At 35.1% G+C, this 17383-nt stretch overlaps 1 protein-coding gene and 1 long non-coding RNA gene across 3 annotated transcripts; both read right to left on the reverse strand.

The window, feature by feature from the left end:
* Positions 1–1157: 1157 nt before the first annotated feature.
* Positions 1158–6812, reverse strand: LOC112292609 (uncharacterized). Its single transcript, XM_024541265.3, has 10 exons — positions 6061–6812; positions 5344–5379; positions 5160–5192; positions 4745–4832; positions 4488–4561; positions 4142–4272; positions 3430–3999; positions 2719–2886; positions 2363–2542; positions 1158–2087 (listed from the first exon to the last, which is right to left on the reverse strand). The coding sequence occupies exons 1-10, from the start codon at positions 6083–6085 to the stop codon at positions 2025–2027; spliced, it is 1368 nt and encodes a 455-aa protein (XP_024397033.1). The 5' UTR covers positions 6086–6812; the 3' UTR covers positions 1158–2024.
* Positions 6607–10649, reverse strand: LOC149987715 (uncharacterized). Of its 2 annotated transcripts, none has more exons than XR_016506588.1 (2): positions 9984–10649; positions 6607–8461 (listed from the first exon to the last, which is right to left on the reverse strand). It is a non-coding gene; the product is annotated as an uncharacterized LOC149987715 (long non-coding RNA). The 2 variants fall into 2 exon arrangements; XR_016506587.1 differs by lacking the exon at positions 6607–8461 and adding an exon at positions 8825–9655.
* Positions 10650–17383: the final 6734 nt, after the last annotated feature.

Below are 17383 nucleotides of genomic sequence, written 5' to 3' on the forward strand. Positions count from 1 at the left end.
ATAGAATTGAATAAGGTTACTAGATAAGCTTGCCAAGTGGGCTTTATTGCTTTAAGAATATGACTATAAAGTTATATATCATTTATATCCAAGTTTCCAACTTAGATGCAAATGATCTATTTTGTAATCCTACATATTCTCAATAGGATTTGATAAGAGCTAGGTGGCATAGAGATTGTGATTGAGAGATAATTTCAAATTAGCATGCAATAGTTTATCTTACTTTGATATTTAATTTTGCTTGTGAGGCATATGGTGAGAGTTCAAATAAAGAAATTAACAAGATCCAAGTTTTTGATAATAGACATGAGGATCTTCTAGTATTGCACAAACTCCAATAATGGTCATTTTTTTTGTCTACTTCACCCACAAAACATAACAAAATTAGTCTCCAAATAATACAATTTTGTTAAGAGAATCATTTGTTGTTTTAAATATGCCAAGTTGGAGCAAAAGTGATGATTTCTAATTTAATCCACAAGGCTTCATTGATATGGCAAGTGCATTACAAGCTTGATCATTTTGAAGTGTACAAGACACATCCTATGATATACAACCAATATTGGTAGAATGATATGTATCAACAAGTCAATGCTTGTATAGGCAAATGTGAGATCAAATTAGGTTAAGTTTCACATATTATTACCTCAATAAAAACCTTCACCAATCATGGCTTTGAATTACCATTGATCATTGGATGTTGTTGGAAAAGCAAATATAACCACATTTTGTCACTCCACATGGAGCTAAGTATGTATTAGTGATTTGGCAATTTAACAAGTAGATTACACTTGTGGCTCTATTCCAAAATTCCTGAGATTTGGCAGCTATGGCATTTCTTCCCAAGTTATGCAGAAAATCACATTGCCATTCTTTGCTTAGATATCCAGCTATCTAAAAAGCTGTGGACTACAACACCAGATTGTTGGCTCAGTCCAAACAAAGACAATCTCCGCATGACCTTAAACAAGTTGTGTGATAAACTGAAGACGGAAAACAACCGAATCTAGGTGACGATATTTGCAAGGGGAGCTGGACTACCTTACACCATAATCCAGAGGAGATTTATCAATTGATACCCACAAAGGTTGGCTAGGATTAATCATCATTGCTTATCAAGAACATTCCAATGGAATTCTCAATGCCAGAACTGTAGCTGCATGGAAATCATTGACTGACTCACCTGTTGTGTAGAAGTCAACGTTCATTTATTTCCAATAGAGAATGTATTGCCAAGTATTCAAGTTGCATGGCACTGCCTGCACAGCAGAGTTGCATCCGCTGATGCCAAGAGTCTACGACCGTTGTCTTTTAACTTTCTTACGACACCTTAACCTTACAAAGGTCATCACACTAGCATGTCTTCACGAGCCACAGCCTGTCCCCAGAACACACATCATTCTTGCACAGGAGCTGATTGTCGAAAGACTATGAATAAGGCACGGCTGCAGGGGGCACTTTGTTCACCTTGCCCAGAGTGATCCAATACACCTGCCACTGATAATATCCTCCATCTGCTAGACTAACCAAGGGGATGGAAAGATATCAATCCTCTCGATAAATTCCGAATAAGTGTTCGAAACCTATGACCACAATTTATAGCGCAGCCAAACAGTGCATGAACTTTAGTGAAGGTGTTACACTTGTGTGTCCTAGGGTTTCTCACTCAAAAGTGACACACTAAGTAAAGTCTAGTTCCAGGTATGTACTTAGCAATCTGGATCGATGCAAGATGCTTCCCAATATGTGTCAGTGTCTGTACAATTGCCTGCTTCAGACCCTGCCTTAATGTCACCGTTACCTGTTAAGACTAAATAACTTACGGGCACTGATTGAAGATCGCAATGACCTGATAATTGAGCTTATCTTAGCTCCATGTACTATTAGTCCATAGTGCCACTCTGGATACCGTTACAAGGATGCACGTCCACGGTGGCACGTTTCATGACTTTTACAGATGTATAGTAAAACAGGGAGCTCTATAGTGCATACCCGTCTGGGGAACCTTCAACAACTAAAGCAATTCATGACCTTGCTGGACAGGTCATCAACAGTGCTGCCAGCAACATTGCAGCTCCACCTACAACCTGCAAAGCCAAATCATTATGTTAATCGGGAAAGCATTACTACTGCGTACAGCTAAAGAGACAAACATACAGACAGTTAAATTTATATACATCATACAGACAGTTAGATTTATATACATCATACAGACAGTTAAATTTATATACATCATACAGACAGTTAAATTTATATACATCATACAGACAGTTAAATTTATATACATCATACAGACAGTTAAATTTATATACATCTGACAAAGTTGTGATATAAGGAGCTATCGTATGAAAGAATCTAGTACCTTGTGTAATACAGCCCCAATGCTATCTGCAAGTCCGTGATGGTCCTGGAAGCTTCTATCATCTCCATATCGATCATCGTGTGAACCAGCTGCCACTTTAATCAACTCAAGAATCTTAGCTCTAACCTTGAAATGATCTGTCACTTGTCCAACCCGTTCCTCTCTCACAATTCGCCTAGCCTGCAAGTACCATCCATCAATATGTAAGTTGAATAAATTTTCAACCAACCTTATGCGTGGGAGATCAATATTGACATCAAAGAGTTGAGGATTCCTAACAGAACAGCCTTGTCCATACAATGAGTGGTAAGTTTACAGCATGATAGGTGCTATCATGAGTTACAGGTTCTAGGTACCTCTTCAGGAGATGTCCATTTAGCCTCCAGACTATTTTTCTGGGCCCACCTAGCTCCTGGCCCTGATCGCACTTCAGACTTCGGACCTTGTACAGATTGACTTTGAAATTCAGGATGATTGAGCATATATCTTGGCCGAGTTGCTTGATACCCACCCCATCTTTGACCCTGCAAAGAAACCATTTTTTCTTAGAAAGATAGTTTTACTAAACTGATGCCCAACAGCATACATTAACGTTACAAGCGACCTCCTGAAGACAACTCTCTTAACAAAGCAACTATAGTAACCCGAGTCATTGTGGTGGACAATCTCGTAACGCAATCTACTTCGGAGGACACTCTCGTAGACCAAGTCACACTGAAAAATACTCTCGTAACACAAGACACTCTGGAAGGCAATCTCAAGCTTCGAGTCTTCTCAGTACGCGGAGTGATGGGTCCTGCACAAGAGCTTTGCATAGGTAGTGATAGGGTTGTTCTGGGTGCACTTGCTAATGAATGTAATTAATGATGTAGCACAAGGTGAGCATCTAAGTGACGCTACAGAATCCTCAAACTCGGTGTTTTCAGGTGAACTATTTACCAAAGGACTTGCGTCCATTTCGCTTTCAATAACTGTTTGCACTCGGAATTAATTTCACCCAACCTTGAACTGTTTTCAGACAAACCAACCTCCCATAAACCCCGTCCAGTTCCACCAACAGTTTGTACCTCAACATGCATATCACCCTTGTTCGCCACGACTTCGTTAGTCGAAAAATCTGAACCCCCAGGGTTTTCCCTCCTTTTGATACTATTTGTGCGTTTGAAACTTCTGCTTTTCTGCATACCGATCGCTTTTGCATAATCAAACATTGGCTTAGGCGCCAGAGGCTTTGTGGTTCCAAACCCTAAAGGCGCGTTTGCTGTTTTATTCAAATCCTTCCTTACACCTGTAGTTGAACCATTCCCTAAAACTCCATTTTGTGTTTCTTTAATGCCATCCGTATATGATTCATCAACCTCCGTAATAATCACTGTTGATGCAGGTGCTGCTCCCTTCAATACATCCCACTCATCTGTGGTTGAATCGTCAATCTCCGTAATGGTTACAGTTGATGCAGGTGCTGCTCCCTTGGAATCCTCCCTCTCCTCTGTAGCTGATTCATCAACTTCTGTAATGGTCACTCTTGAGACAGGTGGCGTCCTGATCACATTCTCAACAGCTGGCTGGGGGACGGTTTGGAAGACGATTGTTTTATTCATGCGTTCTTCTTCCTTTCTCTTCAAAGCAGCTACTCTCTGTAGTTAAATATTCCCAAGTTACAGTTCGGTTTGACTGGATACTTCAGAAAATTTCGGAATAATAACATTGTGACTAAAAAACAAGTCCAACAAATAAAGTCCACGCCAATTTCTAACAGTACACAACCTTCATTCTTACCATTGTTTCAATTTTCTTCCGCTCTTCATCAGAAAGCACGAAGCTCATCTTCAGGTGGATTCGTCCACCAGCTCCGAGTTCTACAAATTCATCTCGAGAACCTTTCTGGATAATGGAAGGAATTTCAATAGCTGCAATTGCTCCACAGAAAGTGACCGGTCGTCAGCCATGTCTCTGATTTTTAAATGTAGTAAACTTTATAAATACCCAAAGTTCTGAATGAGGGAAGCTAATGCGCGTTACAAACACCTTGCTTGTTAGCTCCTAAGGTAACCGCAACCAATTCCATTACAATAAAGCATCTGAAGCAGACAGGTGTAAGACAAGAAAAAGCAAGGAACCCCACCAGTTTGTGAGACAGATCGATCCTCACTATCGCAAATGGAAATCCCCAGCTTGTCTCGCAAATTCATCACAGGGCTGTCGAGAAATTGGAAAAGAACAACTTTTTTTGTTACTACGTTAAAAGTAAGAACTGCTGTGAACTTAGAAAAGTATTACCCCAGTAGGCAACACTGTTACTCATCACTGATATGCCTCAAATTCAGAAAGAAGCTCCAGCATCACATGAGCAGCAGGTGATGTATTACAAAAAAGTCTTACAAGGCAAAGTCTGAATTCCACGGCTCAATTTTGCCTCCATCTGCAATTTTTAGAGGTGGTGTCTTGAATAACTTAGGTCCCAAAGTGACTGCACCAAAACACATCCGCCAACAGGCACAAGAGGTTAGAACCATTTGCGTGGAGTGACTTAGAGCATGCTCCATCGTGCAGGTGTATAATCAAGTGGAATCGCCTGAACAGAATTAACAGAACTTAACAACCAAATAGATAACGGGCATTCGCATAAACCGCCACTGCGTTTTTCAGTTCGTGACCATGTACCAGAAAGATCTCATTATGGGATCAAAGACTGAAGTGTGACATTTTGTGACTCAATTTGGCTCGTACCGAACAATGTAAAAACGTGAAAAGAACGATAGATCGATCCAAAGCTTCCGGTGTGTAGATGAAGTACCTTTAGCAGTTATGTTATTGTCAATCGTTCCATCTGACAAGAAATAAACAACATGAGGAATCAGTCAACTGCAGCAAAATAGAAGCCATACAATTAACGAAAGGGAACAAATATAAGAGAATCTGTCAAGAGGGATATTATGAATGATTGGCATTAGTCATCATTCACGAATAAGCAGTGATACCTGTGAGTCCTTCAGGAAGATCCACTGCCTCCAAAACTACAGGTATACAATATAAACCAGAATCAGATATGAGCAGGGCATAGAACTGATGATCTTGATGACAAGTATGACAAATATCGACCAACTTAAGATGATAAAATTACTTCACAACAGGGTAACCCTAGTATGTTTGAACTGTACGAAGTCTTGGATAATCTTGACAAGCGGGAGTAAGGGGTTCGGTGAAAATTGTAGTAAACCACTCTAAATGAATAATACCAATTAAAGATTTGACGGAAAAACTATTTGATTTATTACAACCTGTGAGAATGTTTGAAAGATCTCTACACTATGCACTGAGAAATGCGATAGGTATTCACCAACGCAGAGAGGTGCTTCGTAAATCCGTTTAAGAATCTCAAACACATCTAGCGATAGGACCGAGCTTCACGAAGACCACAGAAAAAAACATCTGAATAAAATTATGCGGCGAGGTCACATGAAAGCAGGGGAAGGATTGATTTGGAACTTTATCATGTGCATCAATGACATGATCTTCGTGACTAGTATCTCTCGACCTAGCTTCTTAGAGATTCCAAAACCTCATTCATTCAACCAGAAAAGTGACTGTTCCCCGTCATCACAGTAGGCCTTCATCCCACTTTAAGGACGGTAGGTACCCACATGAGCCGAGGCCACAATCAGAGATTGAGTTTTAGAAGGCAGTCATTCACAGACCTGAAACTCGAATGGTCCCAGGCATTGTCCCCAACAATGTCGACCCCAGGTTTTGGATCCTTCTCTCCGCCTTCTACACCCTGATGTAGATGAAAAGAGACAGAAAGTAGCAGAATAGCACCCCGGGAAGCGGTAGAGCAGTCAACATCAGCTGGCTCCAGTGTACCACACCAACATCTCCGCTGCAAGCGTCTAGTTTGAATCCTCTGCTGAATACCATTCTTTTAGGGCTAGTATCGTGACACTTCGCATCCTCAATCCCCACCTCTCGTATCTCTAGCTGTTAGCCACATGTCCACTGCCTTTCACTCTCACGCAAACACTCCCTCGAATTCCTTAACTAGCCACTTTCAAAGCCTCAAACTTGAACACAGCACCATCATCGGAAACCCAACTCCCAATAAAGCCCACATTGAAACTTGCAAACTGCGAACTCCACTAACCCCAGATACTCCACTGCACGGCACCACTACCATATCAACAAAGCTGAACACACATCTTCAGCAATTCCGAGGCTCTCTCTCTTTCTCTTTCTCTCTCTCTCTCTCTTCCACCAATCTCGCGCATATCCCAGGGCTGCAAACCCAAATCGGAAAGGCCCTCACTGCCTCATCATATCCACACCACTTGCCTGCACTGAAGAACCAATACCCTCGATACACTGAACATCATAGTTGCATCGTCATACACATCAGATGGATCACCTACAGCCTCCTCCGCGAAATCAGAAAAGCGAACTGGTGGGGAGAGTCCGTTTGTGATAAGCCGGAATAGATCTCTGAGGCTCTGGTTCCGGTTACCTTGGTTCCGGATGGTGGGGTTGGTTACGAAGGTGCAAGGGTTCCCTTCATTTATGAAAATTTGTTATTAAAAACATGCTATGGAATAATTGGGTATCGAAATATGATGATGAGTTGTACTTATATCTGTATAGTTAAATTTACCATTATTGACGTGATCAACAATTAAATAGATTTGTAAACAATTTCTTTCAGATTACATTTAAGAGATCAAGACTCGATAAAATCACTATTTGAAAAAACAGAGATGGAATTTCACAGTTTATAAGAAGTAACTTTGCAAAATTTGTATCAAGGATTAAATAATATTCATTGCACACATTTAATGTGAAAATAAGACAAAGATTGAAATCTTCCAAGTAGTTATTTTTAAATTACATGTAAAAAATATAGAGTTTTAGTTCACTTGAATTTAGCGGATTATCCGTAATTAGAACCACGCGAGAAGCATTTAGCTTAGCATCCGCCTTTAGGATACTTAAGCTTCTTAGGCTGAATCCTTAGGTTGACCCTGAATAAGCTTTCTAAATTAACCACCGAACCCTCTTCTGGAATGAAAACATTTACTCAATTGTTTCCACCCTGACACTGGTCAGCATTGATGCTTCGGGAGGGACGCTGGCTTGTGAGTCCGTAAGGCCTAGTATGGTAGTCACACAACTGTGTTGAAATTTTATAAGATAATTGGGTGTTGAATTACGTCCATTTCCCTGCCAAATCATGATGTGAACATTTCTGAACAAAGTGACAACATCCTGAAAAGCCCTGACATCAAAGAGGTATTATTGAAAACTCCACAAACAAGGCGAGAGTGAGGATAGAAGTTCATCGGATGAAGGGAAGTTTGACAGACCCAAGTGACGCAAAGAGGTTGATTTTAGACACTCCAAACTCTTTGATCATGGAGGGCTACTGTAATCCGACACACAGGAGGGTAAAGATGCCTTAGTAAAATGATATCAGTTACAGCATTTTTCTCAGCTTCAAACAGCTATTAATTTCCGTCATCAAGCTCACAAAAGAGTGATAGAAAATGACACCATGCAGGCATTTTGGTACGCTGTAGCGCTGAAAACAGCGATCAACGTTTCTCAATTGCAAATATCATTGTGGAGAACTAAGTAGTCTTATAGCTTCATTCAAGAAGATTCTCTTTGGAGCCCAGTTCGCTATCCTTGCAGAGAACGGTTTTCAAAAGGAATCTTGACAAGAGTTGCTTTTCCGTAAAATTATTCCAGGTTATAGTATTCTCTTTCCTTGGGCAGGAACATATGAACCACCATGTCGCCTGAATTCCATAACACCCAATGCTTATATACAATGCTCCAGAATTTCGATGTGAAGATTAGAATATAATAAAGTTCAGATACATTTGATGTGTTGGAAGCAAGAAATGCAAATGCACTGAATAACCAGAACAGCAACTTCTTTGATGGCTTTCAGTTCGTTAGGTTCCCCAAAATGAGTGCCTGAATGATCATATGATTTAGGAGAATCATGTCACCAAATTACCAAAATCTAACGAAGTCAAAGCATTTGGCTCGACATTGCTTTTAGGGTAGGGGTTGAACTTCTCCTCAGCTACTTCCCACATGCTCTTTCTGCTTCACTCATATCACACACGTATGCAAACATAAATACACCACCATTCGATATGCTCTCAGATTACAAGTCCTTTATAAAATCTTAGGATGACGAGCAAGTCGCTGAAAAGAAATAATATTGGCGACGAGCACTACATAAAGATTTTTGAAGACTACATACATAACAAAAGATTTTTATGAAGCGGAATTATTTGCCAGAGTAGGTCCTTCTAAGAAGATTGTCCACATACCCCACAGCATCAATCTGAGGTTTGGAAAAGGCGGTGACAACAACAACAAAACAAGCCCAATAGATGAGTGGCCTCGCACACAACCCTTGGATCTCACTGCCCTTCACATCGTTTGCAGCCTCAGCCAAGCTCACCGCAACTGTAACTCACGTATATCGAATGAATATGCAAACAATTTAAATGATGACTGAAGAATAGTCTAATCTTTCCTATGGCACATCACAAATTGAAATAAATTGCCTGTCCTTGTACAGGTAATCTCTAACAATTGTCGAAACCACCAGCTATTCACTGTTATCAGCAGCTACTTTTTACAATAAGTACACTGTGCTAATAAGACCGTCCAATATTAATGATCGAAACTTTAGCAATAAATCAATAAATAGCTGCTAATAAATGCCCCTGTGAAGTAGACCTTGATAGCACTAACCTTTTTAACGAGCTAGTTTCTAGTAATCAAAATCCTTAAAAGTGATAAATTTAAGTCCATGCTAGACGTTTCATGGCATGTTGTAAGTAATTAAGAGGATACAAAACGAATTAAATTGCTCAACACTGCAGATTGTCAGACATGGAGAAACCGTGAGAAAAGGGCCGACCATAATTGGAAAGTAGTTAGTTGAGACTCACAAGCTAGGCTGTCCGAATCCTGGTCAACATTATTGTTAAACTCCTCATCTTTCCTCACAATCTCTAAAGCATCGAGGTCATCCTCTCCCAACTAATCGATTTCAAAATTCAGTCACAGTTCCAAACGATTGTGAAAAATATTATATTTTTACAAGTGTGAAACAGCACTGCCAACGAGTAACTGACGAAGAGATCATAATTATTCAATACCGACACGAACAAATGTGCAAACTGGGATAGCTGCTACACTCTAACTTCTATCCCCTTCAGTGGCTAGATTACATGTTAAAAAAGTGATTTCGCCGTTTCAAGCACTTTCGAAGTACGTGGTCTTGCATGCATACACAGCTGCGCGCGTCAGAAGCAACAGGAGGAGAAAACTAGAACGAGAAAGGCATGAAAACTAATAAGTAAAAATAAAATTACGAAATCATGGATTTTTTTGTACCCACATAGCTTCCATGGATATAACAGAACAAATTCAAATGCGCTACTGTATCTCATAATGTGTAAAGGAGGATTCTGCTTAAATTTGGGGTTAAGAGGGAGTGAGGCTCACATGAAATATTTAGCAATCAAATATTAGGATAGAGTGAGAGAACTAACCATTTCTTAATTGCTTAAATGTGATATTTCCTTAGGGTAGATAGAAAATATACCTCTAATTCTTCCATGTTCCGACCACTTTGCGGATTTGATACACCGCGGCATATTTGGTCAGCACAACGAAGCACATTCCTAAAATTTTCTGAAGATCGATTGAAAACAAATGTTCGAACCGTCGACGACGCCATCTGTACAGCAGGCAGGCTTGTACAAAGTGAAACCTGCACACTAACGTTTGAAACATGACTGCAGATAATGCACGGAACTTGCCAAATACTTGCAGAATTACATTGTTGCAGAGCCAGCACTTGGTGAGGATGAGGCATGATGAACGTAAAACCCTACAACACCACCGCGACCCAGCCTCAAACCAACTAAACCTCCGCAACCAACTTTGAAAAATTGTACACAATGCGACCGGAACTAAGACAATAGCAGAAGCAGATGGACATCCTCTAGCTGTACACCTTCAACAAATGATTGCGTGGCAGAAAAACCACTTAATTCTGAAATTCCCACAACAAAGGTTCAATAGACAAAGCACAACTATATGTCCGACAAAATACAGAAAAATTCTCCACAAATCCCAAGAGGGGGCGAAAGGGCAAGTCGCTCTTCAGGAAAGAAACATCAGGGCTATCACGAACTCGAAGACGAGCTACAAGAACAAATCCTAGACGCGGAAAACAAGAATTGAAGCAAGTGGCGAATGTTACGTTGAGCTCCTCCGTCGCTTGTCGATGGTGCGGAGGACATCGCGGTGATCCATGCCCGGTCCCGATCCAGGTGCCTCCCTAAGAACAAACAGCACTTAACTCCGTGGGAATCTTCGTGGTTTGAGAAGTTTGTCTGGGTGGGTGTTGTCCCTTTTCGTTTGTGGAGGTAAAAATGGAAAAAAGCGTTAATATTTACAAAAGGATCATTCTCATGGGACCAAATTTTAAATACTTCAAAATTAAAATCATGCGAGATAAATGTTCAAGAGGTACGATGATTTTTTTAGATTACCCAATGCAAAACACATGCTTGAAAGTTGGGAAAGAAATAAATCTATAGAGAGAATGATCATAATAACAATGATTTTTGAATGATGAGAACTAATCTTCCAATAGGATTTTATTTTATTTTATTTTATAGCCATGGAAGATCTTAATGGATGTTCTCAAGTTATTGTAGTTTTTAATACTTTTATAAGAAAAACTTAAGGTTTTTAAAATATGCTTCTGAATCAACTTCACTTTCTTTTTTAACAATTTTTTTTTGTTTATTTTTATTATAAGTAAAACATTACTCATTTTTATTAGGTTTTGATTATGAATTTAAATATTATACTTATTATTTATTATTATTAACTATTTCTAAGTATTTTACAATATTGAGTTCTTTTGAATAATTTATTTTTATTTTAATGTGATTGAAAATATTGTTCAAATTTAATTCATATGATTTGAAAATACACTATTTGTAAAGAGGTTAGATATTACACAATAATGTAAAAAAAAACCAATTTTAATTACAATTATGTCATATTTTATATTATTTTAATTATTTCTATACATATATATATATGTGTATATATATATAGAGAGAGAGAAAATAAAAATTCTTCAATAGATATTTTATTTTACATCCTAAAATAAGTGACATTATATTTATGTATATAATATTATTAATATTTTGATTGACATTATATTTGTATATATAATATTATTAATATTTTGATTGGTATTATATTTTTGTATATAATATTATTAATATTTTGATTAGAGCAATGCAAGTAATTATATATATATATATATATATGGAAGTTCAGTTTATTATATTGATTTTAAAATATGTGTATTGTAGATTTAAAATAAGTATAAATATTTTTAATATTTTTATAATGGTGTTTTTTTTTAGTTTATTTTTTTAGAATATTTTTAAACTAAATTTTAATAACATAGATAAAATTTTGAGATGTTTTGAATGATTAATATGACACAATTGAAATATGGAATTGAAATTTCCACCTATATGTTTATTTTTTATATCCAATATTATATTGTACCCACTACACTACTATTGTTATTGATAATGTTATTGTTTTGTGATGTGTTCAAAGACAACCTACATATATGCATTCAAAACTAAAATATATGTAATGTTGTATTTATTGTTATGCACTAAAAAGATATTCAAAATTAACATAAAGCATCATTTTTAGGTATAGTGGCTCAAATTACATAATTGTAATTTGCCCTTGAAAAAGAAAAAAAAGAAAAAAATTGTCACAATCCTTTTTTTTTCAAAATAATTTCACAAATGATATTGCAAATCTTGAAAAAAACATCACTTATAACTTCTAAAGAATTAATACCATATTCAATGAAACAAGACAATTTTGAGCTTCAAAATGAAGTAAATTTTGCATATAACTTTACCATGTCCATTACTTTAGATTCAAAAGAGGTGACATCAAGACCAAAGTATACTTCTATGCTTATCTCTATTCACACTACCCACTAAAAAAATCACGCAAATTTTATTTTCATTTCAATAAAAATATGTCACTTTCAAAAAATAATAGAAAAAAATATAATTAAATGGCGTCTACTACTAGGCACATAAAACAATCTCCATATCTATAATTTATTTACTAATTACAATACTTCTTATTAAGAGATTGAATTGCTTTGTTCAATAGGTAAATGTCACATGCATTTTCATCATACTTTTACAAGTGTCTGCTTGAACAAAAAAAAATTTATGCAGCAATAACAAATATGAGATTGGATCTGGATGATGAAATCTCATGGACTTTGACTACATCAAAAGAAGGTGAATCTCAATCATCCGCATGGACGAAGACATACCATAGGCTTAAGTTGCCACTGAAAGGTTTGCCTTGACGATTCTACCTCATTGTCTTATAAGAATGGATTGTTTTGCTCTTTATTGAGAGCATTAAATGTAACCGACGATCTCCATAGTATTTATTATAGTCTACATTAAATACTATAGCTACAATGTTTTGAATCTAGTGGCAAGAAATTGTTTATCTTTTCTTCTTCTCTTTGTATAAGAGATATAATCTTATCAATAATCTCACTCTTGTGTGTGTGTGTGTGTGTATTTTATATGTATATGCATATTATTTCTAGTTACTCTTGTCACTCTCTTTAAAATATTTTTAATATATTATCAACATGATTATTCTTATGCCCTAATCTTGGTTCTTAAAAATTTATGTGCACTTTATCTTTCATTTTTTTCTCAATTTTTTTTTCTTCCTGTGCTATTGCTATTATTGTTGTTGTTGCTGCTATTGCTATATTATATTGTTGTATTATAGCACCTTGCCACCATTTGCTATACTATGTTGCCATTTATCGCACCCTACCATCAACTATCATTGACTATCATATTATGCCATCAGATTGCCACACCTTATTACCATCTACTACACCCTGCCGCAATCCACTACAAATCTTTATTTTTGTGAAAGAAAAAAGAAAAAAGAAAAAAGAAAAAAGAAACTCCTAAATCTTTTAACATTTTTGATTTCAAGTTTCAAATTTATCATTTTACTTGTCTTTAAATTTTAAGGTACCTTTTATTCAACCTTTTTTACTTGATCTTATATTTTTATTTATAGATTTATTTATAATGAGTGCTTCAATATTCACATCTGCCTCTACTATGTTTCCAACTAATACCACTGCAGATATAATTTTGTTTGAAGAATATCTTACTATAATTACTTCAATTCCTATTGCTATCCGTTAAAAAGTGCTTCTTCTTCTTTGTTGACATCTTGTATCTGCATTGCAACATCAATATTTGGAAATAGAAGATCCAGTCAACATTTGGAAGAATCTAAAATCCAAGTTTGATCATCAAAAGACCATTTTCCTTCCACATGCATGTCATGATTGGATGCATTTACATGTCTTGGATTTTCCAAATTTAAATGCTTTCAATAATAAAATATATTATATTATCTTACAACTACATTTATATAGATAAAATAACTTTGAAGAAGAAATGATTGAAAAAACTCTCTTTACATTTCCTCTTGCATCTGCTATGCTTGTATAATAATATAGGAATATGAAATTTCAAAGTCATGCTAATTTCATCTCCTATCTACTTCTTATGGAGCAATAAAATAAGCAACTCTTGCATAATATAGAAGCTTGTCCTATTAGAACCACGGTTCTAGAATCTCATACATTTAATATTCCAAAGTCTAAATTTTTTTTATATAAACATGGAAAAAATATTCATAATTACCAGATTAATTATGGTCATGACCATTTCCATCCATATGGAAAGAATAAACTTTCTACAACTAATTGCAGTAGAAAAAAAAATTAGAAATACATTCTTGCCATAAATGTAGAATGATTGGACATTTGGCACATGCATGCAGTACTTCAAGATAATTTGTTAAAATATTCTAAAAAAATAAGAAACTTCAAGTTAAGGCTCATGAAATTCACACCATGGATGCGTCCATGGATTCATTTGGTGTTGATAATTTAGAGGCTTATATGAATGATAAAACCTCTAATGATGAATCAAATGATGCACTCATTGATTCTGCAAGGACACATACTATCTTGAGGGATAGACAATTTTTTATTGAAAAATCTTTAACTTGGCAAACTATCATGGATATACATAGATACATTAATAAATATCTATATGACTAAGTAGAAATAGATAAAAGTAGATAAGAATAGGTTAATTTCATAATAACTTTTAAAAAAGCTTCCTAAAAGCTTTATAGTCAGTGCTTTGATTTTATATGTATTTGTAGTTAATTGGTATATTAGAAACTTAGTCAAAAAGTTAACCACATATTGGTAGCTTATAGAACAAGTTAAATATATAGCATACATATAAAAAACTTGCCTTTTAAGTTAAGATACATATCTTACAAAGTCAATACGTTTTAGAGGTCCTACAGGACATTGCTACGTAGCTTCTACGATGCATCAAGAGTATATATGGAGATAAGAGTAAAGCCTTCTTTACTCTTATCAATGCCTTTCTAGTCTTTAGTCTTATTTTAAGACTTTTTAGTCTTCTTGTCTTTGGCAATAGCCATTCTAGTTCAATAATATATCATTTTTGAGTGACTTTTTAGTTCTTTTTAATGACATAAGAGTGTATTGAGGATTTTTCCTTCTTTAAGATTTAGATCTTGGATAGTTTGACAATATCAAAGACTTTTTGTTTATATCTTGGTTTAGAAGTGAGTGGATTATCCTACTTGTATTGTTATATTTTCAAGGTTACAGACTATCTACCTTTAAACAAAAAATCTTATTTTCTAATACTTATCTTTTTTTTAAAGAGAGTAGATTAATCTTCTTCGTAAAAAATTTTATTTGATATAAGAGGTTGTGGATTATCCTCCTCTAATTTAACTTTTTGAATTTGTTTGAATTATCTATGGAAGGAAAGATTATGGATGCTACTTTCAATGGAAGTGAGAATAGATTTTCAATTATTATTGATCTTCATGAACTTCTTAACACTCTAAAAGTAGAAATCTCACATATTTTCAACATGAATCATGGAAGTAGTATGCTTATGCTTATAGAAGAAGTTCAGAATCTATGGCAAGAAGTTGTGTAGTTGAAAGAACCAAGTAGATTGACCTTATAACCAAATCCAGGGATTCTTGCTTCTATAAGTATGATGGAGACAAAGATTATTATGCTTGAGAAGTTTGATGGAATAAGATTAAAATTTAGAGGATTTTTACAACAAGTCAAGCTTTATCTAAAATTGCATCTTTTCTAATATCCAAATGGATTTACTCAAGTCAGATTTATAGGTGCACTTTTATTAAGAATTGTTCTCTCTTTATTTGCACCTTTAATGAAAAAAGATTTGTAACTCTTTTATAATTTGAATTTGTTTTTAGAAGTATTTATAGCCACATTTATAAAAAATGATTGAAAAAGAGTAGTAGATACTAAGCTTAGATAATAATAGCAAGAATTATAATTAGCCACCATATATACTATTGAATTCTAAAACCTTGCTTATAACATGGATTGAAATGACAAAGCCTTTATCAATCAATTTTGATATGGATTGAAAGATAATGTCAAAGATTTATTATTGATAATGCCAATGGTATAATCTTTGGAATAATTTATTACTCAAGCCATTGCATGTAACAATTGATTATTTAAAAGATACCAAGAATAAAGATTTGGTTGAAGAGGAACATATCAATTAATGATGGCAACTCCCAAGTTTTCAAAAACTTATTCATCATGGCTAGAACCAATGCAAATTGATATAATATATTTTAAATCTTTCATATAGTAGAAAAAGTCTCAACGATGTCTTGAAGGTTCATGCTTTTATTATGGAGAAGCTAAACACATTACTCGGCATTGTCCAAAAAAACAATGAAACCACAAAATAAGAAGCATGGTTGCCAAAGAAGATGATGTGTTGAAAAAGAAGTTTCTCTAGTTACAATAAAGACCACGCTATTGGAATCTTGTGTAAGTCCTAGTAAAGGTTATATTCTCTCCTCAAAATTTTCACCTTATTTTATAATAAAAGTTTATTTAGGACCAAAAAATCACAAAGTTTTAACTTTTTTATATTTAAGAGCCTTAGTCTATTTTATAGATGAAGATTTTTTCAAAAAATAAGAGATATAATTAATCAAAAAAACTAAATCTGTACATGTAGAAATCATAGATGATTGTTTGTTATTCTTTGGAGACGTTACATATGAGATTGTTCCTTTAGATATAGCAATTAAAGATCATAATAGCATAGTAATATTTAAGATAATAAGATCTTTGTCCAATCTAATGATTTTAGCATTATCTTCATTAAAAAAGTATAATCCTCAAATAGATTGGATTTCTCATAACCTTATTTTTTTTTAAAGTTTAACCTAAAATCTTATTAGTCAAGTGAAAATATATAAGTCTAGTATATCCAAATTCTTATTAGTAGGTGCGAGAGCTTTTATGCATGCCACAAAAGAAGGGTTATATTTTGCTTTATATGCCATGCTCATTTCTGATGGCAAGAAGACATCATGTGATATTTCTAGCAAATATTAAGATTTTTAAGACATTTTTGAAAAGAAGAATACAAATATTCTTCTAAAGCATCAACCTTATGATTGTTCCATCGATCTTTGTAAAAGAGCTCAACTACCATTTGGACCAATCTATAGCCTATCACAAAATGAGTTGATTGCACTCGAGAAATACATTGATGGAAATTTGGCTAAGAATTTTATATGTGAATCTAAATTTCCAATTAGGGCTTCTATCTTATTTGTGAAGAATAAAGATGGATCTTTGTAGATATGTGTAGACTATTAAAGATTCAACAAGCTCATTATTAAGAATAAGTATTTTCTATCTTGATTTTAAGATTTTTTGATCAACTCAATTAAACAATGATCTATACAAAAATA

This window comes from Physcomitrium patens, chromosome 15, assembly GCF_059467195.1.
Source record: "Physcomitrium patens ecotype Gransden chromosome 15, ASM5946719v1, whole genome shotgun sequence".
Classification (NCBI taxonomy): Eukaryota; Viridiplantae; Streptophyta; class Bryopsida; order Funariales; family Funariaceae; genus Physcomitrium; species Physcomitrium patens.